The 23529-nt window shown below is 39.9% G+C and overlaps 1 protein-coding gene across 1 annotated transcript in view; it reads right to left on the bottom strand.

Annotated features, from left to right (window-relative positions):
- Positions 1-8258: 8258 nt before the first annotated feature.
- The window catches only part of TOX (thymocyte selection associated high mobility group box), a 293528-nt gene continuing 278257 nt past the window's right edge, over positions 8259-23529 (bottom strand). Inside the window, exons 7-9 of the mRNA XM_045789048.2 lie at positions 17229-17615; positions 9791-9942; positions 8259-9433 (exon numbers count right to left, since the gene is read on the bottom strand). Coding sequence (XP_045645004.1) covers positions 9397-9433; positions 9791-9942; positions 17229-17615 — 576 coding nt within the window. The 3' untranslated portion in view covers positions 8259-9396. The remainder of the gene's footprint in view (positions 9434-9790; positions 9943-17228; positions 17616-23529) is intronic.

Genomic DNA, 23529 nt, shown 5'->3' with positions numbered 1-23529 from the left:
TATAACCTATATATACTAGAGTAGATTATTATATATACAATCTATATATACTAGAGAAGATTATTATGTATATAATTCATATATACTAGATTATTTTTATACATAATCTATATATAGAATAAATTATATTTATATAGTCTGTAAATACCAGAGTAGATTATTTTACATCTATCTATCTATCTATCTATCTATCTATCTATCTATCTATGTATATATAATACTTCTAAGACAAGAATTTAAGCAAATTGTCTGCTATTATTTAAGGATTAAAATGGCAGATGGATATATATTTATATATGTAATATGTCCTGTATCACATATCAAGCATTACATATTACATTACATGTATATTTCCACCTGCCATTTTATTTTATTTTATCTTATTTTAAAGGTTTATTTATTTATTTGTTTGAGAGAGAGAAAGAGAGTGCAAGTGCGGTGGGAAGGGGCAGAGGGAGAGGGAGAGAGACAATCTCAAGCAGACTCCCTGCTCAGCGTGGAGCTTCAATCTCAGGACCCTGAGATCATGACCTAAGCCAAAATCAAGAATCACATGCTTAACCAACTAAGCCACCCAGATGCCCCTCCACCTGCCATTTTAATCCTAAAGTAACAACAGGCAGTTTTTAAAAATTCTTGTCTGAGCTCAGAAACTGAGCACAGGTAATGTATATCGAGGAGTTTACACCTTTCTATGCAACAACCAAAAGTGGGTTAACTTTTGAACTTGTGTACTTGTAGGTCCTCTCTTTGAATATGTGTTCTGAAGAGGGTTTTTTAGCCTGGTGTGCTGTCCATATGAAAATATTCTCCAGAGTAATGCCCTCGAGATACAACCAAGATAAAGAGCTGGCATCACCATGTTAAGCAGGCATATACAGTACTTGTGTTCCAAAGGAAATGATCGCAAGTAACCTCCTGGAAAAAGGCAAACACCCAAAGTTTTCGAGACAGGATCAAATTTGTAAATGCACTGTAACACCACTTTTTAAAAACAGTAAATTGCCTCTTAGAGGGCTCCTCAACTCCATTCCAGTCCAAAAGCCTTGGGGGGAGGGTGGGGGGGCAGGAAAGTTGATGATTGAAGTCTGAGATGTCAGCCAAACTTCTTTACATCTACAAAAAACGGGGAAACAAACCTTTGGGCAAAATGCTAAAAATACGCTCATTTTGGTGAAATGAAGCTGTTTGAATAAATGAAACTAATAGTTTTTATCTAAACCATCTGTGGTGTGAAATGGGAAGTCATATAGAGAAGTCCTCAGAGACTTCTAATTGCTCTACATTAGAAAGAAGAGGGGGAGGAGAGAAAATGGAGTCTCTCTCCATTTATCTGAGAATTAACAAAGTGATCAGCAAAGTGACAATGGAGCCAACTCTTGCTGGCTGCTGGCAATCTGGCTCCCCCAGCTGCCCATGTGCTGAAGGTGAATGTTCTGGGAACACAAGGCCGGAACCGTTTTCAAGAAACGGGATCGGTTATAGCAAGTAGCAGATTCTTTCCCTGGGAGAAGAGAGAGAAGAGAGAGAGGAGGGAGAGAGAGAGAGGGGAGAGAGAGAGAGAGAGAGAGAGAGAAGAAAACGCAATGTAGAGCTACCTCAGGGGACCTTAGTGTTGTAAAGGACTGTCACTTCTGTTATGTTGGTCTGCTGAAACCACATCTTGAAACCAGGTGTTAAAAGTGACCCAACTCCCCTGCTAGAATGGTTTTGGAGCTATGTGTGTTTTGTAATACTACCCGGAAATTACAGTTTCATTTAGATATACCATTTTTTTTTTCTTCTTGTATGAAACTCTAACCAAGACCAGATTTAGGTTTCTGTGGGTCTATCTTGATAGAAAAACACAAACAAAACAAGATACAAAATACTCCCCCAAATTGGTTAGTTTCTGGACAGATGAATTCTGGCTGACTTCCTCAGGCTTGGGAAACTGGATAGAACTAGATCAAAGACAGACCCGACAATGAGTATTAGGACATGGCACTTTGCTATGGTACCATTTCTGCGTGTTTGAAGCTCACACCAATAATGTGAAGTTTCTGGAAGGACTTTTATCCACCAACTACATGCCATGGGGATAGCTTCCTTACATTCATTGTTCTCTTTGGTGCTTGTGTCATTGCAGTGAGTCCCCAGAACAGTTTACTCCTTCTGCCCCTCTACTCAGTTTACTCCTGTGAATAATCAAAGAATTACAGGCCAGTGGGAGGCAGTCAGACCTATAATGCTCTGAAGAAAAGGCTTGCCAAATGTTCTCCAGCAAAGCATGGTAAGAATACACTAAAGTGATTTCCTCTGCTCCACCCTGGTCTTTCTTGAATTCTATTAAAAATAATGTTAACTTTCTTGGAATAGATGGTTGATGCTGTATTCTCTGAGTTTAACTGAATTAACAACAGGCGTGCTTTGACTCGAGTGATGGAGCTGCTCCTTTTGAGTAAGGTCTACCACCTGATCAAGTCAAGAGGGTGCATTTCTGCACAATCCGACCTTCGGCCTAATTTCTCAGAGTGGGCAGCCTCCTCCTGTGGTAGCTCTTGCCCTAGAAAATGGTCGCATGAGTCTAGGGGTATTTTAGGATTTAGAACACTCTGGAATTTACAGTCACAAAGTAATTCTTAGGTGAATTCTGCACTCTGGATTTTCCTCTGTCCATAGCCTGGGCAGGAATGAAAGCTCTCAGCCATAAGCTCTGCTCATGGGGTTCGGCAGAGCTCAGTGAAACACATATCTTGCCTTTTGCTCTCAATAGGGAGTCACTTCATTTCTCTAATTGGTAGTGAAGAATTAGTATGTCTCATCTACCTTTCACCCACAGTCATGGTGTGTGGAAAGAATCAGGAACAGAATTCTTGGTTGCCCATGGGGGGAATGGCCTACTGTCAGGGCTGAGAAGTGGGGCTCATTTGCCTACACCTTTGAATTCCACGGGATGTGATCCCAAGCCGAACGTCAAGCCTCAGACTGCATTCATAGGCTAGACTTCCAAACAATATTATTTGGAGGTTAGACATGGACACACAGCCACTTTAAACGCCCATCCAGAAAGCTTGGCCCCTCGGCCAATTCCCTCCCCTTCCCGCTACTGCCCACAGAGTAACAGAAAGTGCCAGCAAGGGTTATGAGATGACACCGTCCTTTTGCATCTGCTCTGACAACTTTTTCCAGCCTGACGTGACTCAAACAGGTTGAGATTAATGCTCAAAAAAGCAGTCCTGGTGGAAAGACTAATGTGACTTTCCCCATAACACCGGGGTCTTTATAGCCGGATATTCAACTCCGTTGGAATGCCGTTCTTTCCATTGCCTTTATGACCACACTTGGATTTGAAGTACTAGGTCTTACTCCAGTACTAAACTCCACCTGCCCTTTCTTTCAGTCTTCAAAACATCCAGACCTGTCTTCTTCTACATAGGTTTCCACTGAATCAAAATGCAAGGTGTGTGTTTTACCGAGTGACTTGTCCTCTTTCCGAGTACTAGGGAGAAGCCTCAGTCCCCATGAGCAAGATTAATGGCCGCTCCTGAACTTGCCCTCAGCATCCCACCATGAGCTCTGTTCCCGGCGCTATGGCCCAAAGGGCAAGTGCTGGTCTGAGGACACAAAACATTAGTTTTGGAAATCTGATGGCTTCAAACCTTTGATCGCCACTTTCTAACTGTCTTTAAAACCTTTTGCCTTGTAACAGTTGCAAGCTGTGGTTTTGTTGTCTGTGTGAGGTGACTAACAGCGCTACCACTCTCTATGTGGGGGATGTATTCATCCAGCACCCAAACCACCTACTGACTTCCGGCACCTCTTATCAGCTAAGCCATCAGCCACGAGCTGACATTTCAGCGTTCAGAAGCTCCCCACCCCCACCTCAAAAAGAAAAAAAAAGTGACAGGAGGAGAAAAGGGCTAATTTGGCAATAGTTTGCTCTTGCTGTTTGGCCTGGAGAAAGACATTCAAAGTGGTGGAAGACTGTTTAGTAACAGCTGGCGAGCACCAGTGTGAGGCTGATTTTCAGATATGACAGGCACTTACAGGAATGCTGCCAGATACAGCTGTTTAAAAGCCTTAATAAACAGCAAGTCAATACTAATCTTTGCCAAATTAATCTTTTCCCTGACAGCCCATCAGAGCAATTATGCTTAGGCTTATTGTAAACACACAATTGTCAAACAGGGACGCTGAAGCCTTTAAAATACTGTAGTTTGGTTTGTAGTCTCTCTTTAGAAGGATTTGTTTTTTCTTCTGTAGAATGGTAAGTCTTTCCATTTTATTTTTTGGTCACTATTCATACTTTTTTTTCTAGCCTCAGGTCCGTGTGAATGAAATTCCATTTTCAAATGTCTTTGCTAGCAAGCTGTTAATACAATGTGAAATCACGACAGTCGCAGGATTCGTGCTGATGGGCTCCTTTAATGAGGCGCAACTGTGACCAGTGCAGAAATGTCACATGACATTGTCTTCTGTTGTCTCCAGGTCCCAGAACAAGAACTTCATCTTTATATCTTACCTCTGCCGTATAGTCTGGTTCTGGGTACATACGACAAGATACTAGCTAAGAAACAAGAAGGCAAAGTCTAACATCTCTGTAGGCACATGTATTGCAAGGTATGTGTACGTTGGTTCAGAGGTCTCTCTTCCTCCTGGCCTTCCTCCCTTGTGACTGGTGACGTCAGGAAACCCCCTGTCCCCCGCCTCCCCACTAGCCCCGTGCCCTTTCTCCAAGCGATAGTCTTGTGTAAGGATTTGGAAACTTCTCTGTTAGGGAAGCTTTTTCCATGATGGTCCCCGGTTCTAAATCTCCTTTTGGGAGTCTTAAAAGCTAGGACCATTTCTTCTTAGCTTGGCATAATTTAGGCAAAGTCCAGGAAGTATGATCTTTTATTTATTTCATCAAGTCACACTAGCACTTAGCAATCGGAAAAAAAAAATCAGCATACTGTTCATCGATGTTTTAATTTAGCATTCCCTACACTTGTCTCCTGAAATTTCTCTCCTGCACTCAACACTCCTACTTGTCTAGCACCTTTTTTCTCCTTTGCTTCTTGTTTTCTTGATGTGACTAGTGTGTATTCTATCTCTTACTTTTGCAACTAGAAACTCCTGTTCAGTAACATAGACCAAAAAAAACACAAAAGGCACAACTCATTTTGAAATTCTTTGTTATCTTTTTGTAAGCTTAGATTTCTTAATGGAAATTTTCCATTCTTCATCACTCCTAATGCTTGTCTGCAGTATCTGATTCCCTTCTATATTTAAAGAGCTTTTAAATCATCAGGTAAACATCACACAATTCCTGTTGAAGATAATTTGCGATGTCTCACTGATCTTTCTACATATCATTGCATTTATTGTGCACCTACTATGTGCTATGACATTCTGGAACTTAAGAAATTATGATATTTTAGGAAAATAAAGAGAAATTTGTACTGTGGGGTGACTGACTCATGAATTCACCTATCAGGTAACTCAGTGCAATAAGCATTTGGGGGTTAAACTTATCATGTGAATTCTGTATCTTGCCTTGCCACTATTTCAATCAGTCATCAACAGAAGAGATGAATGTCTGTTTTTCTATTGTTACCTTAAAATGAGAGTTATGAATGAAATGAGAAAGTGAAGCTCAAATCCCCTTTCAACAAATAAACATTAAGAGAACATCTGTGTATAACAAAAATGTTAGGATGTTAATTTGGGATTTACTGGAATCTGGTAATTTAAAATAGTCTCAATTTAATGTAGCTGCCTGTGACTGGTTTTAAGTGATGTACCTTGCAAACAAACAAAACTAATTACTTCTTTGAGTATTTTCCCCTAGGACTTGGTAAAGAACTTCTAGGGACACCTGGGTGGCTCAGTTGGTTAAACGTTTGCCTTTGGCTCAGGTCATGATCCTAAGGTCCTGGGATCGAGCCCGCATCAGGCTCTCTGCTCAGCGGGGAGTCTGCTTCTCCCTCTTTCTGCCTCTGTGGCTCCCCCTGCTTGTGCTCTTTCACTCTCTGTCTAATAAATAAATAAATAAAATCTAAAAAAAAGAGAAAAAAAGAACTTCTAATTCCATGTGAAATTGTATCTAATGTTATAGACCAAACCCCATCATCTTTGGTTCCAAAACACATTGGGTGGAACCATGTAAAATTGCCGTTTTTTATAGGCAAATGGGTCAAATACTGGCACTTTCTTATGACTCAATCAATTCGCCTGTCAAACGAGTAGGGCAACTCTTTTGCAAAAGGCAAGAAGAGGTCCATGGAAAAAGGAAACTGAGTATTGATGTGTTTATTTTTTTCAATTTTGAATTTATGAATAAAAAATAATGTGTTAGTGATGAATCCAAGCCAGGACACACTGTTCCCTGGAGCCATGGCTCTCTGTGGACCACCCATGCCCCATTTCCGACGGGTTACTATTCCTTTAAGGCAAAAGGTGAAAAAAATCACAGAGACCAACTTTCCATTCTTAGCTACGTTCACTAATTTGAATAGGGAAGTCACTACTTGACCAATTTTCCATTGTCCACTCATTCAGATTTGAATGGGAATTGGGATTTTGAATTATTCTTTCTCGTGTATGTTACAGACACAACCCTCTTCTAACTACCGGGACACTTTCTTTTTTTTCTTTTCTAATTGTAAGTTTGACTTTGGTATGTTGGTAAAGATACTATATGTCCCGCATTATGCTGAGTTTCCCAGAATGACTTTTTCTGAGGTCCGGGAACCCTGAGGAGTGCCATACTGGGGAACTCATCGTACACCATCACTGTTCCTTTGAGTTACAAGCTACAAGCTGCTGTGCCCAGGCCGGAGGCTGGCTTCCTCAGAGGGCAAGTTTTCTCAAGCAACACCTCACAGTACCAGAGCTCAGGTGGATGAGAGGGCATTCTCGGTGCTTCCAGAAAGAACATCTGGGGCTGTGGCAGGCCTTAATCCGTACTATGCCTTATCACTCCCGCCACGAAATTTACTTGGGATTTGTCTCCTGACTGGGTCTGTCCTTTAGAGACTGATGGACATCCAAATAGAATACGGTCACGCATGGTAATAATTTTTATTTACGATGCATTTTCTTTTATTTACATTCTGTTTTTTACCCTTTTTTGGTATCGAGTGTTAACACTCCCTCTATCCTGGTTGCACACCTGCTCTAGAAAAGCTGTAAACAACATTGTACTTCCCTGTACAAACTGCCTGTCAAAGTCAAAGCTGCTTGTTCTCATCCCGGTAATTACCTCCTCAGTTTAGACTTAATGCAAGTCAAAATTTTACTTTGTCATAATATAATAAATAAAAGACATTAGGTAATTAGTAGTGCTGGTATATTTCTAAAATACTAAACAGACAAACAATAAACTGTGAACTTAATCACAGGAGTTCTTATACAGTTTCAAGACAGGAAAATTAGAGCTCTCAGCTACAGTCATTTTAATAATCACATTGGATCTGCATTATTTATTAGTTATTACATGCTCAAGTGATTCAAGGTTGTACAATGCCTAAAATCATTCCAAAGCAAGCATACCTTTTGTCTTTTTAATTCTGACTGGATTACACAATGCATATATTTGTATTTAGTTAAATCGCTAAGTTTATTTCACACGTTCCATGAAAGAGACATCAGCCATCCTCTTGATTTCCAAGCAAACTAGCTTTCTTTATGCAATCCCCTGTGAGGGAGTAATTTGCTAGCTCTTTCTGATATAAAAGCTATGCAGACCTTCAGCCAGATTCTCAATGCTTTTGGTTCCCTAGCAAATCTCTGATACCCTCAGAATTCTCTTGAAGACTTTGGAATTCTGGAAAGAGAAGTGGCTTGGAGAGACACAAAAGACAGCGAGAATCTCAATTTCTGTCAATAGCTTTCAAATTCAGAATGCTTTCCTTTTTTTTTTTTTTTTTTCCATTTTGCTGTCTGGTTACTCACCTTTCATTTGGAGACATTCTTGACAGTACGCTTTCCCTTCCTACCCCACCCCTGCTTTAATTCCTAAATGTTTTCTGGATTTTGTGAAAAGCATGCAGCTTAAGGAATTTTAGTTGATTCGCCTTCAATGTTTTTTTTTTTTTCTTTCTTTTTCTCGGAGGAGAGGAGTTTACAGGATTGACTAAAACCAGCTGAGAACCAAGAAGCAACCCTTTTCAGATAGAGAACCCATCTGTTTAGTCTTGGAGCTTGTGTGATTTTTAGGGCAATTCTCTGTTGTAGAGTATGAAGAAAGAAAGTTCTTAAGTATCAGTTTTTTGTTTGCATCAACCAAAGAAATGTAGAAATAAAGGATTGGTTACTTTAATTTGCTGCTAAATGAAAAGTAGGTTTGGCTTTATTCATGTCACCGTAAAAACTAAATAATAAAGTCTTCACACCAAGCGTGATTTTTTTTTTTGCCAGCAAAAGTTAAAACATCAAAGAAACCTCTTTCGAATACTAACAAATTTACTTACAAACACCTATATTTATTATTTCATAAATAGGCGCAACAGGTTCCATAAAAAAAGATTAAATACAGACACAGTATGAAGAAACAATAATACAGAGCCATATGTAAAGGTTATAATTTAGCTGTTTCCAATCTGTTTCTGCATCTAATAAAATACCAGGTAAGCATTTGGCAGTTTTATACATAAAAGGACTTAAATGACATTTACTAACCATTACACAAAAAGTGATACAAAAAAGCAATTTTTTCTGCAGTACAAAATAAATGTGTTTGCGCTTCCCTTAACACTAGTTTCTTTTTGTCTGGTCAATGAGACAAAGCCAATTCTGTTTTTAAATTAAAATCATTTGGGAATACGTTTTTTTTTTCTTCAAATATTTTGAAAATATAGAACTATTAGTCCGTTGTTTTAAAAATGAAGTAAAAATATGAATGTTTGCCAATTTAACCCCTATTGTGAAATCAATAAACTGGAATGAGCCAGTTTCAAATTACAATTTAGCTACAAAAACATTCACATTTTATACTCTAGGAGAGTGTGACATAGATGCTATTTACAAACTTGCTATGATTGCTACATCAAGCCATTTAAAAAGTCTTTAGTAGTTTCATATAAACACCCATTATGAAAACCAATGGAAAATCCAGGACTTTTATCCGAGACATCTACAGTCGCTAAGGCAGTTACTATAGCGCAGCGCTTCACAGCAAAAACCAACGTAAAATCTGAATGGTCCAAATTTCCTTCAGGGAAGAAGAAAAACAATGTCCATAAGGGATTAAAAAAATAATAAAGAAGCATGACTATTTCTTCCAGAGTGGGTGACCCACAAGCTCAAATGGTCCTAAGTGCTTAGCAACTTGTATTTTCTAATAAAACGGAGAACTGCCTTGGCTATACAAAGCAATCCACGGTGAAAAGACTTCCCTGAATTCCTCAGTGGAAAGAAGACGTGTTCAGACTTTCAGGTAAGGTACAGTGCTTTGTCCCTCTGCATGCCCCTGTGTGAAGAGAGAACAAACAGTGCCTGGTTAGGAGACTAGGGCTACAGGTGACCGCGGGAGGGGGGGGGGGAGGGGGGACGACGACACTAGCTTGAAGGATGGAGTGGTACCCTGGGAAAGGGCCCAGGTACGTCGAACAGGGATCTAAAGGCATTTGTTTATTCTTGGAACAACTAGAACTGCTTTAAAATTTCTGGGTTGCTGTCTACTGCTTTCCAGAACATGGAACCGTTCCAGACGATCTTTAAGAAAGCAGGGAGAAAAGACAGGACCGTTCCATCTCCTAGGGAGCCGGGCGCACCGAGCATGCTATGAGAGCTGTCCACCACCAGGTGGCGATGACCCGCCGCTTACCCACTACTACAGTAGTCGTTATTCCAGTCCACCGGCTGCGCGGGAGGGTTTCTGCACCCAGAACGCACATACTCCATTGCTTGGGTTACCACTTGTGCAGCTGTGGATGTAGGATTGATTATAGTCTGATAGTCGGGTTGAAGAGTAAATCCCTGAAAGGGAAAGCAAATCCACAAATAAGGATCAAAATGCCTTTTTAGGAAGAAAAGCCCCTAAATATTTATCCGTTGTTTGCAAACACACTCCTGCCTTCTCGCTTGTATCTTTGCAAGGGTAAACGTATCCTGAGGGCCCAGAAAACTTAAAACAAAGGTAGAGAAGACGTGCCCACGACCCTATTCTTCTTACCTTTCCTTCAATGAACCATGTGTGCGAAAACCTTTAATTATATACTCTTGAGCAGATAAACTGAATTAAGAAACAAAATATGGAGAAGCCAACTCAATCAGAACAAAGGGAAAAGGACCTAACCCCTCAGTTTATGTTTTCTATCAAACCTATGGATACATTAATAGTTAATCCCCAGAATATGCAACAGAATCTTTTTTGAAGGATTCAGGCAGCAGGTGGCTGAGTGTTTTATTAGACTACACCTATTCACATATTGTTCTCGAAACCCGTTTTCTTCATTCAATCACAAAGGGACCATCTGCTTCTTCTTTTATTTGTACTTCTTTCTCAGCTAAAAAATTTCAACCAAAGCTTTTTAACAGTTGTTGGACTAATATAAGGAAAGAGATTCAAAGCAACTTGCCACCGGAAAACACAGAGAAGGAAAAGTGTAAGACAGAGCAAATATTTTTTAATTGAAAAGTCTATTAACTGGCAAATAATCAGACTTCAGGAAGATTCCTCTAATACACTGGTATGGTGAAGTGTTGACTTTTAATCCTTGCAAAGCTATTAAAAATTCAAGGACAGAATCTCTGAAGGATATAGCTGTATCTGGTAAACAAAAAGCATTATACACTAAGATTTATTTTTAGCTTATCTGGTGAATTCAAGAGCAGCATAAGCAAGCTTTGCTGGAAATGACCAAAAAAGCAACTTAATTAATCTCGTGGTTGTCTCTTTCTGCTGTGGATTTCATACATGGTTTTTAACCACAGAAAAATCAAGAGATTTAAAAATGAACCTTTCCGTATTTACTTGCGGGGAGCTTTGGAAGGCATAACACTGAGTTTTTACTGTTTTTCCTTCTGTTTTTGTTTTAACTCAGCAGAATGATCAGAAGATTGATTTTTTAACTAAGGATATTTCCTTAGACTTTGATTTGTGTTTCAGTATCCCTTGGGTAAACACTCAAAGGTACCTATTATCAAATGTCCTCAATTCTCCATTTTGGCTTTAAGATATTAAATTATTTTCCATTCCAGTGATAAAGACTGCAAGCCAGTGTCCACACTAACTCCCACCAAAACTGTGGATGAAAGACAAACCTTTGGATGATTACAAACACATCACTGAAAAGTAGATAATTCAGTCAGCCTGGCTATTTGACCTCACACAGACTAAAAGGAAAAGAATATTTCCTCATTTTACAACTGGTTTGTGGAAAATGAGTATGTTTGTGTAGACAACACCTGAAGCTCAAGCTATAAACATTTTCCAAAAGAGCAAAGTGAAAAATAAGAGGTATAACTGGATGCTTGGCTTTCCAGTCCTTCCCAGGCTGATTTCCTTTCTTTGTCGAGGCTATGCTATAGGTCTGTCACACAAGGAATCCCACTGGCTTCGATGAAATGTATTCATTCCATTTGGTCTTATAATATTATCTTTTTTTTCCTTAAGTAGGCTCATACCCAGTGCTGAGCCCAACGCAAGGCTCGAACTCATGACCCTGAGATCAAGAGACCAGCCGAGATCAAGAGTTGTCTGCTCAACTGACCGAGCCCTCCTATAATACTGTCTTTATGGGGCTTATCATGCAGCTTGCTTAACTTCCTTCCTTAGTGTCTAGGGTGATACTGGGCAAACAGCGGCACAAAGCTCCTAGAAAGAGGAGTTGACTTCCATTTTCGTCCCTGTCATAAGGGCTCTGACCATGGGCACTGGAGACCAGAGAGTGTTTGCATTGCTTACTGTATATTCTCAGGGCCTAGTCTGTAGTAGTGGCTCAATAAATCATCTCTTCCAGTGAATAAAGTTTAGCACACACTCCTGTTGGGAAAGCATGGGGGTGTGTAAATGTGTAAATGCCGGGGCTTTCCTATCATTCTAATGTAAAGTTCTTCATACTGGGTTTTTGCACAATGGACAGAACGTAACCTAAAAGTCAACAAGTGTCAAAAAAAAAAAAAAAGAGTATTTGGAAATACCTTTAGTTTAGTTAGTTGAAGGCATGACAACATACGAGAGAGCAAAAACCAAATAAAAACAAACCAACTCCCTTCCACCCAACCCTACAGAACCAACAGCAGAAACCACCATTGTTTTTTTCCCATCCAATGAAAATGGTTCCTCAAGGTTGGGTGAGAGACTATCAGGAGAACACTAACCTTTGAGCTATTAGTTTAAGATTAAATGGGTAACTTCAGTGTATAAACCCAGAATGATGTGTCATCGACAACGTCCAAAGATTTAAAATTCAGCTAACCTCACTGCCTAACTTTAAGATCAGTAACATCCCAGCAACTAAGGATCAGGAAAAATACAAGTAAAGCCTGAAGTAACACTGTTTTATTTGCTCTGGATTCGGACAAGGCAATATCCTTCTAACACTAGTAAAGAGGTGCTGAGATGGAATCTAGAGCTAAGTACATTTTGATTATTGATGTAAATATGAAACAATGGTGATATACATTTTTGGAACATGTTTGCTTAGCGGTCTAATTAAACAAGGCTGAATATTTTGCATTTTAATGCTCAAGAGAAAAATCACCAACTGTTTTGTAGCATGCCTGGAATTTTAAATTTCATTTTCTGGTGCCGGATTGAAATAAAAATAGAAAACGTGATAAAGATTGATCTGATGTCAGAAGGGACATTTGCTCTTTAATTAGATTTCGGTAGTCCTAGCAGTTTTGTTGTGCCACAGAGCAGGTCCTAAAAAGCCTGTAGCACAACCAAACAGTGATCCTCATATCCACACTTTACTGGGAACTAATTTCATTTCCTGCCTGTCTGGAGAGGTATTTTCAACAGGCATCAATGTTTTTGTCTTCACAACTGATTTATTCATCAATCTCAATGTGATTTTTTTAAACCTTTAAATTACACCCAAATCCTAAAGCAGCTGTTTATTACACGAGGAAATTGAAAATCTGTCTGTGTGATATCATACAAAGATTTTTTCTTAAGGTTATCAAGGAAGTTGACAGATATTAATGATTTTTTTGCTTGTGACCTCATTCGACAATATAGTGAGCAGAAAGAAAGGGAAGAAAACTGGACTTTAAAAAAAAAACAGCTCCGTGGGTTTGGTGTATAAAATATTATTCTAGAAAAAAATGGAACTATTATTCCTGGAGGGCTATACAATCGTTTTTGTAGGATATATTCATTTTTCAGAAGGATAATAAAATAGCTAAAGTAATACTGAAATATGAGACTATTTAAAAAATATGGTAGCCATTACCTTGCTTTCTCTTTCTCTCTTTTTCTTTTTTTCATGTTTGAGTATGTGAACATGGCCTCCACACCCAGGAAGCAAACATCTTCAGGATAAAGGTCGTTTGGATGGTGTATCAGACAGGTGAATTTCACCCACAACCTGGTTCTACAGCCACGGGCTAAAGACCAACTTTCAGAACTTGAACATTGGCCCGAGAGACTGTTGTGATTTTAATAAATGGAGTGACATCATGGCTGATGGATCAATCCTGATTTTAGGATTATCAACTTGTTGGGGCTGCCAGTCCTCTTTTTTTTTTTTTTTAAAGATTTTATTTATTTATTCGACAGAGATAGGGACAGCCAGCGAGAGAGGGAACACAAGCAGGGGGAGTGGGAGAGGAAGAAGCAGGCTCATAGTGGAGGAGCCTGATGTGGGCCTCGATCCCAGAACGCCGGGATCATGCCCTGAGCCGAAGGCAGACGCTTAACCGCTGTGCCACCCAGGCGCCCCGAGGCTGCCAGTCCTCTTAACCGGAGGATCCAACTCCAATGACCTGCCCATGACCCTGACCTCATTCCCCTTGGCTCTCCTGTAAATCACTGTACTCCCCACTGGCCTCTTTCCCAGGTCCCAGACCAGCCTCGCTCCTCCCCAAATGGGTCCTTGCAGCCTGGAGCCTCTTTTCCCTGTTTCTGACCTCGGCTGGTTTTCCCCGCCTACTCTTCCTACCTCTTTTTTTTTTTTAAATAAGAATTTATTTATTTTATTTTATTTATTTATTTGAGAGAGAGAGAGAGAAAAAAAATGAGAGAGAAAGCAGGAGCGGGGGTGGGGGAGGGGGGAAGCAGACTCCCTGCTGAGCAGGGAGCCCGATGGGGGACTCAATCCCAGGACCATGGGATCATGACCGGAGCTGAAGGCAGACGCTTAACCGACTGAACCGCCCAGATGCCCCCCACACCTTCTGATTCATACAGGCTGCTTCCTCTTGTCAGCCTTCACGTGTCTGTGCCAGCCCTCGATAGGGGCCTTCTTTATCCATTCCAGTTGAAGGCTCTATTTCTCCACACACTCTGCAGTTTGAATTCCTGCTCAGTAACCCCCCCCCAGGATCTTACTAATTTATCTGTTTATCTTAATACCACCGCTACACCAACACTGCTCAACTCTGATCTCAGCTGCATGGGGACAGAGGCCTCATTACCTGTTCTCATCTATCATTCAATTTCCAGAGCCTAGACAGTGCCTGGCACACATTAGGGGTTTAATTAATCTTTTTTGAATAAATGCAATTAAAAAAAAACTTCCAAAGAATTGAGATTCTACAAACTAACCTAATAATTTCTTCTAGTATTTAAACATGTGTGCTAAGCATTTTTAAATTGCTCATTTGTTCATTTGTCCATTCAACAAATATTTTACTTTACCCACTATGACCCAGATGCTGTTAACAGTGATGTTAGTCACTGTAGGCTCTTAGCTATTTACTCTCCACTTGGGGTTCATGCCATTTTGTCTTCTATCATTAATGTAAATTGAAATCAGGTGCTCCCATCTCAGTAAGGACACTTTTTGAGATACACTAATAGAACTGACTTAAAGATTGATGAATAACGTGTCCAGTGTAATCTGTTCTATTTTTTTCCTATTCAGTTCCAATTCTCTCTAGAAAGACAAATCTCTTGAGTTTTCACATGTGGCCTTATGTAATTCTGAAATGTTTGAAAACTCCTCAGGATCACAGCTAGCTCATCCAAGGTGTTTGTAGAAGTAGAAAAAGGAACCATCTCTGAGCGGATAGCTTAGAAAACAGTGTCCTCTCTAGACAGAGCTCTAGCCCTCAACTTGGTGGAGGGAACTGTGCCTTCTCTATTCTCTTGTCTGGGAGGAGACAGACCCGAGCTAGAGTATCGTGAGCAGAACACAGGCCCTCAGCCAGGCAGCACCTAGGTCGGAGTCAATCCAGCAACGCAAGGTTGTGCTCCTCCAACTATTTATTCTTTATGCAAACACTACTGGTTCGTTCACATGCAAGGATGCCCAAGAATATCCCTTTTATTGTGAGTGATGCCTGATAGAAAGAGTGGAAATTTGACTCTATGAATGTCACTTGCTGGTCACCGACACCGCTGTGGATAAGGCATGATGGCAGTTGACTTTTCCCTAGTCTTCTTCCCTAATGAATCAACAGCTAGTCTGTTGAACACATGTAAGTGAGACATCAGAGCTTTATCAATATCTTTGGCTTAGGGACCAGGGAAGACTTAGGTAAACAGACTTCTGTCCATTTGCTTTCTATAATCATTTTATCTTAGAACTAACTAGGATGTAAAGACCCTCCAAATTCTTGGAAGACACAGGTTTTCTAATACAAAACTGGTAATAGGCTGTAAGAATGATCAAGTGTGAGAGGCAGCAGGCCTAGCATTTAAGAATCCAGGCTCTGATTTCTGAACAGAACTGGGCTTTGAATTCCAGCATCAACCTTATGGGCATATGACTTAACTCTGCCAAGCTTGAGTTTCCTTGCTTGTAAAATGAAGATAATGCTAGTTCCCGCACTACACATTTTCTGAAATTAATCACAAAGTAGAGTAATACATTAAGGTTTGCTATTGTCAGCTCTCAGAAATCTTGTCTACAATTATAATAATAAAAATAAATCTGGGGGCGGCATTGGATGGCTCAGTTGGTTAAGTGACTGACTCTTGATTTAGGCTCAGGTCACGATCTCACGAATTGCAAGATTGAGCCCCACGACCTCTTTGCTCAGGGGAGAGTATGCTTGAGATTCCCCCTCTTCCTCCGCCTCTCCCCCCAACACCCGGCTTATGCTCTCTCTCTCTCTTTCAAAATAAATAAATAAAATTAAAAAAAAATAAATTTGGGGGTAGTATATTTGATTCTTTTTTCTGGCTTCTCTCCGTGCCACCATGGTCCAACTATAGACTCAAATTCCACAGAGGGCTAGTTATCAACTCAATAGGAAGCCTGTGTTTGCATATTTAATTATAGCTCTGGGAACAAAAGAGTAATTGGATTATAAAAGTGATAGATGAATTTGACACAATTTGTAGTTTTTAGCTTGATTTATGTTTTTGAAACAAGTTTTCAGGATTCTTGACCGCTGTATGTTTAGTTTCATTTATACCGTTTGCTCTTCATTTTAAAAATTTAAAATATCGCCAAATCCTAAAGGAAAACTTGACTTCAAAGGAAAGTTAAGCTAAGATTGCACACAAACTGTTTCAATAATTGGGGAGTGGGCCGAGAGGCTTCCAAACTTCCTGTGTTTTCCGATTTGTGCAGAAGCTATATATCCATTTTTAAACAAAACTCCAGTTAACATTTTCATTTCTTAGTACTTTACAGGTTGTACCAAATTGATATTTCTGAATATCAAAAAACAATGGGTCTGATTTCATTTTGTGGCATGTATCGGCCCAAAAGGCATACCAATCAAGGCTTTCCAAACATTTTTTTTTTTAATGTAGAACCCTCAGTCCCAAAGAGGCATTTAGCAGGAGTTGGCATCTCAACATTACAAATGTACTTTACTCAAGGAGCAGAAAACAAGGAGGGTAATTAGAAATGTGATTTCTAGAAATGTGGCAAGAGGCCAGCGAGGGATTAGGAAAAGAAGCTGTGATCCATTGTTGTGATTGTATAATGCTGCCCAAACTCACCACCTGTAAATTATTTTTCAGAAAGCAGATGTTTGTTGACTATCTTCCATTTTCTGTCCATTAAATAGAACAGAACACACATGCCCCCCCCCCCCGCTTTGCCAGATGGAGAGACCCCTTTCCCCATCATCCCCCCTCCCTGGCCCTGCCCCGCCTCCTGCACTTCGGAATCAGAGTCCAGAGTGCAAGCACTTACCTGCTGCATGGGAGGTGAGTGTAAGGCAGACTGGACCTGCATGGGGAGCTGGTTCCCAAGGGGCTGCTGCATGGCGAGTGGTGGGTGCTGCTGCATGTTGAGATGCTGGTGAAGAGGTGGACTGATCTGGAGGGGAGGAGGGGGGGACACGGCCATGTTCGCTATAGAGACAGTCACTGGCATTTGGTTATTCGGCTTGGGGGCTATGCTCCTGGGGAGACTGGGATGCATGGCAGTTAGGTGAGGATTCATTCCTGGTTGTTGGTGGTAGTGGGAACTTAGGTACAGAGCTGAGTGTGCCTGGCTGGGCCCATGGAACACTGACGGCTTTGAGTTGATCAGCTGAGGCGGTTGAGATGTCTTCACATCAACAGGTTCACTGTAGCTCTGTTGAGGAAACAAACAGGGGCAGAGTTCAGAGACGGACACACGGGATGTTGATTTCTATCAGCAAGATGCTCGGGGAGCGTGCTCGGAATCAACACCCGTTACTCCTCTTGACTCTTGTCTAAGAACTCCTCCGCCATTACTTGTAATGTGACTTATGCAAGACTGAGCTTAATCTGCTTTTGTGAAATCTTAAACAATCTCCAATGACATTTTCTTTTTCTTTGCCTCAATGTAAGCTCTAAGTTGGTGACTTTTCTCATCGTGCACACCACGAACAAAATGGGGGTGGGGGGAGATGGATGTCATCAGTGCCCTGATAGGAAATACAAGTACGTCTCACTTTGAGAGTAATTCAGTTTTGGACTTCTATTGATTGTACGTTTCAGTTTTTATGTTTCCTTTTTATAGTCTTAAGGAGCCTTGGCCTACATATTTGCATAAAGAAAACAAAGCGTGTTGATGGAAATGAATATGGGAAAAGAAGTTCTAAAATACCTTTCTGAAGTCATATAAAACCACATTAATATAGCTTCTAAGTAACCATGGAACTCATCTTGATTTTTTAAAGAAGTTGGTGATGAATTGTCCCTCATAATGAACTGGATAAAAATAATCTTAGAAATTTTTGACTGCATCATAAATTACTATAATTTTGCCCTAATTTTTTTATACCTTCATAAGGCCATTTCCTAATAATCTTTTCATTGACTTAAAAACTAGACCTAGCAGTGGGAGCTGAAAAGAATCAAGAATTAACTCTGAAGTGTTTCTTCTGGGGCAAGCACCTACCTCTTACTTTTGCTAAGAGGAGGAGGCTGATAGAACAAATGGGGAGAAGTGAAACCAGCTGGGGAAGGAACATGCTACCATGTCCTTCTGGAGAAAAAAGTTGCTTTGTCAAAACAGTGCCTTGAGGATGCAAATATCCTTATTCTGCAACCTTGATATCACGCTTATTCCGTTTCTGAGTCAAATGAGCTCCTGTTACTGTTAGTGTGGCAAGGTCTTTTCTGAAATCCTCCCGAGACACACAGCACGATCAATGGACCAGCACATTAGGGACACTGGTCGTCACACAAGATGACCCGAAACACAACGTGGGAACTTCATTTCACAAGTCAGCCTATAACACTGCTAGCAACGCAACTCATTTTTCCCCATTACTGTAGGAAACTGAAATGAAAACCACAACGAGGACCATGGTGTGTCTATGTGTGGACTCAAGCAAGGTAGGCTGGGGTCAACGAACGACCAGCCCCACATTCTCTTTCCAAAGAAAGGACACAACTGACATCTTGGTGAAAATACGCCAGACCATGGAAATCTGGGGTCCTGGGAGGCTCTGAATTCTCTAGGTCGAGTGTACAGTAAGGTGTACCTAGAGAATTCAAGCCCCTCTGAAGAATCCTCTCCTTATAATATTTATCTCTGTGTCCATATTGATGGTGCCTTATGAAATAGGAACCAACATTCAGACTCCCTGTCTCCTGTATTAATATTAAAAGTATCAGAAATTGTGCACACACATTTTCAAGGGATGGCTTTAGAAGAAAGAAGCTTGGTGAAATGCAGGACTTAAAAGGTGCTTTCAATTAAAAAAAAAAGAAACTTCAGTAGATTTTTTTTTGTTTTTTGCTTCTCCTTTAAAATTCTTATTGTTGATGTGCAGAGTAGTGAACAATTCCAGGAAAAGGTCAAACGGGTTAATTCAGGCTGTGTAAACAGTGCCTAGTTCCACATCAGAATAGCAGGTACTGCAGTGATATGCCTCAGAAACCGTTCCCTATATGCCAAGAAGATTATGTGTTTATTGTGTGTCTGCGTAGTGAAGTCATCCAGGAAAGCAGTTTCATTGTGTTTTCCGCCTCTTCCTTAGCCTGCTGCAGAAGGGCTAATTTCATACTTAGTCACATACTGCATCAACTCCCTACAGGAACAGAACTATTACACATGATAGATATCTATAAAATTTAATACATGTGAGTGCATCTTTATTTCTTGCTTTATAGATGTTTTTAATTTAAATAGAAGAAAAATCACTCCCATCGCCCATACTATCAAAGCTCTGAAATATGTGGATGGGAAAATGTTTTCATTTTGATTTCTCTAGCCAATAATCACCTCGTCATCAAGTAACACGGTAGCTATAGAGTATAGACCGGTAGCCTGAACATGTGTGCGCATAAACAAAAGGCACGTAGGTGCGTATGACATATTGCTCGGACATAATCATACAATCGTCCCGGAAATGACAGCCATGTAATTAACATATTTGTCCAATTGAACAACGTTCGAGAAATAGACTTAGGCTACCTTTGGAATAGAAATGCCTAATCCTGGTGAGTCCAGACGCTTGGCCAGCAGCAGGGCCGGCTCTGGGGGTAGTCCTGGCAAGCCTTTCTAGGGACAACACCCGCTTCACCCCCTGACACACGCAGTTCCAAACTATATTGGGTGGGGAGGGATTTGTGGAAAAATAAACGTCTTATAAAAAACAAGGTTCCCGGATGAAATGTGTAGGGAAACAAGCCAGTGCCTTCTCGGAGCCTTCAGTATGCTAATGCGTGTTGTGAATCTCCGACTGAGAACCACAGAAACCTCTCAATGGGTCATTTCATGAGAATCGTCTTCAACGGAAAACACTGGTTCAGAAGAACTAATAAATTACACATACATATTTAAAATGGCAAATAGAACTACACTTCAATTTAAATGGTCATTTCTTGCCGAAATAAGCTAATTTTTGTTGTCTCGAAATGCATACTTAAATTACACAATCCAGGTGTAATATTACACTAATGTATAGTTCCATGTTTCCTGGAAAACTATCTGCATAGTGAACTTCATATTCTAGGCCAAGGACAGTGACACAATTTCTTGAAGGAATTAGGAAGCTGGTAGCTTCCCAAGTACAGCCTAGAAGAACTAAGGCATGTACGTGCTGATGGTTTTCTTCAATGGTGAATTCAAAATAAATAATGAAACCAAATTCTCCTGAATTCCACCTTTTGAATAATAATAGCGGTGGGAGAGATGATAGAAAGATCTTTTCATAGGTACATAAAAATAGATTCCAACCTAATTTGAGATACTTTTTGCCGGCCTTGTGAAGACTGTTTTCTCATGGTGATTACACAAAACATTTTGTCTATCCAGCCATTTGTTTGTCATTTATCTTCTCCACACTAAGGCATGTAAAGATAGGTAATGCTAAACCTATTTTGAAATAGCGCTAACTTTTAATCCCTAGAAGGGCTATCAGCAAACAAATTAAATAGATTTCAAAAAATGATGAGTTCGACAACACTTGAGATATAGTTTTTAATATGGAGGGAGGAAGACTTTTAGGAAGTTACATGTTTTCCCTTTACTTTCGAAATGGTTGAATGTGACAAAATGGATAACATGTCCAGTGTCTAGCCACGTGCCTATGCACGAAAGTCACGCCAATAGAGGCTCTCTCCCTGTAATCTCTCTTTATGCCAATGTTCTGCATCATCAAGGAAAGGATCTCTGTTATGGTAGGAAGTTGAATCTCTGTGTCACATGCATCTGGCACAGTGACAGGACATAGAGAACACAAACAGACTGAATGACTGTTCTTGAATGAGACTCCATGCTGCCACTGTTGTCCTTGCTGAGACTCCTGACAAGATATGCCATTCCTCTTCCCAAGCGGTGAGGAAAGATCTGAAATCTTTGAAAACCCACAGAATATCAGATTGGTCTTTTCCACTCTCTTCTTTGCTGCCAGCATCAACAATACCTTTCCAGAAGATGAGAAATTATAATCCTCTGTCCTTTGGTTAGGTACCCTGTCCTTTACTCCCCACTGGATCTGGGGTGGATGGCAGGCTGCAAGGAAGATTACTGTGTTCCACCTGTATTTTGAGAATTTGTATCTTTATGTAAAGGTCCACTCATTTAGATGGTGAAAAACCCTGCTGCTAGTTCACTTCCGGTTAATTCTTAATCAGACTAATACAACACACTGTCTATTAATTACAGAGCTGTTTTATTGCTTTGGAAGATAGGTAGAATAAGTTCATTTTCCATAGCAAAGTGCCATGAATTCATAATCTGATTAAATGGGAATATGAAGAAATCATAAATTTAATCTACTCTGTCACTTTCTTCTAATTAAACTATGAAAGCAAGGCTACAATTTTGCAAATCAATTAGATTGTTTATGAAGATCTCTATACCTACCATTCATAAATTAAAACTGTTTTCTCATACAAACTAAGTAATTTAAATTTGCTTCTATTTTCAAATACACTAACCACTTTTCTTTAGTGGTGTGTACTTTGGGTAGGTCACCTGGCAAATGGGATTTTACCACTGTATACACAACTGAAAATCTACCCCTGAATCTGACATTTTCATGGGAGGAATGTGTTTTTGCTATTAGTTTCTGAGTGAGTTTTATTTCCTATTTGCTTTTAGACCGCTGATTCTGAAAGATGTTTTCCATCAGCAAAACGAGTGTGTGTGTGTGTGTATGTGTGTGTGTGTGTGTGTGAATAGAAACCTTTTGGGTCTTCTCAATAGAATCTTCCACAAGAGACACAACTCTATAAACCTTAAGATACTTCTTATTAACCATGTTGTTGATTATCTGAGATAGTTTCAATCCCTTTTACTTTGTATAAAGCAGACAATACTGCATAGTGTATAAATGTCCCCATTCTGGGATGATAAGTGCTATAAAAATGAGAAACTGACAAAGCAATTGTTATTTAAAATAGCAAAGTATAAACACAAGACATAAAACTCAGTGGAAGCAACAATATAGGAGTTGTTGAACCAAATCAGATTAATAGTCCATCTAATTTGATTCTTGTTTTCAGCACTGACCAATACTTGATGCACTGGAAATTAAACAGAATTTATACACCTACTCAATTGTGCATTGTTACTTCTGAAAGGAAAATTCTTCCTGGTCCTTGCAGGTGATTAACTTACACCCTGAAGCATGAGATTTTATTATCTTTAAATCACGATCTGGGCTTACAGAGCTGCAAATTTTATGTTAACAGTCATAAAATAATCCATCCCATTTTCAAATTCAGACCCAGTATTTGTCTCAATAGCTCTCCATGGCATGAATTCTGTAAGTTATTTCAAACAAAAGAAATCATTTCTTTTGAGTTTATTGTCCTTCAATTGAACTAAATGCTATGGTTCTTTATTATTGGTCATGGCAAGAGAGAACTTTCCTAATTTGATTCAATATTGTCCTCCACTGTACATTTTTATAGAAAGCTTCCATTGTTCCCTGTACATTTTGGCACCCCAGCTCAAGGTAGAAACAGTCTCTATTCTGATGTGTGACCTTTAAGTCATGACTCTGATTACTGTTATTTAACATAGCAGAACATATTCACTCAAATGTTGACTCCTTCCAGGTTGGCACTTTTTTACTTTTTAAAAAATGTATTTATTTATTTTCAGGGGGGGGGGCAGAGAGAGAATATCCAGCAGTCTCCCTGCTGAGTGCAGAGCCAGACATGGGGCTTGATCACACGACCCAACCCGAGGTCATCCCCTGAACCAAAATCAAGAGTCGGACGCTTTAACTGACTGAGCCTCCCAGGCGTCCCCCCAGGTTGGCACTTCTAAGAAGCTGTATGCATATTGCAATAATGCAGCTTTTACTTGGAATATTTGGGAATTTCCCTACTGGAATTCTCTTCAGAGCCTGTGGGATACTGTTTTACATATCCTCAGACAACTCTTTGTCTTTTGATGGTGAATTTGATTTTTGAAAACAGCTAATCGTCACTGGAAGCCAGGTCTGTGGGTTAGATCTGGGTGATGTTTGGGGAAAAGAATGAGGTGTGAAAACAATGTAACAAGATTGATTTTCTAATGTGGCTCATAAACTTTTCCTGACTGCAGTTCTAAAAGA

Source organism: Ursus americanus, chromosome 9, assembly GCF_024610735.1.
Source record: "Ursus americanus isolate L20-20 chromosome 9, mUrsAme1.1.p, whole genome shotgun sequence".
Classification (NCBI taxonomy): domain Eukaryota; kingdom Metazoa; phylum Chordata; class Mammalia; order Carnivora; family Ursidae; genus Ursus; species Ursus americanus.
The sequence above is the reverse complement of the archived record's forward strand: the minus strand, read 5'-3'. Positions and strand labels throughout refer to the sequence as shown.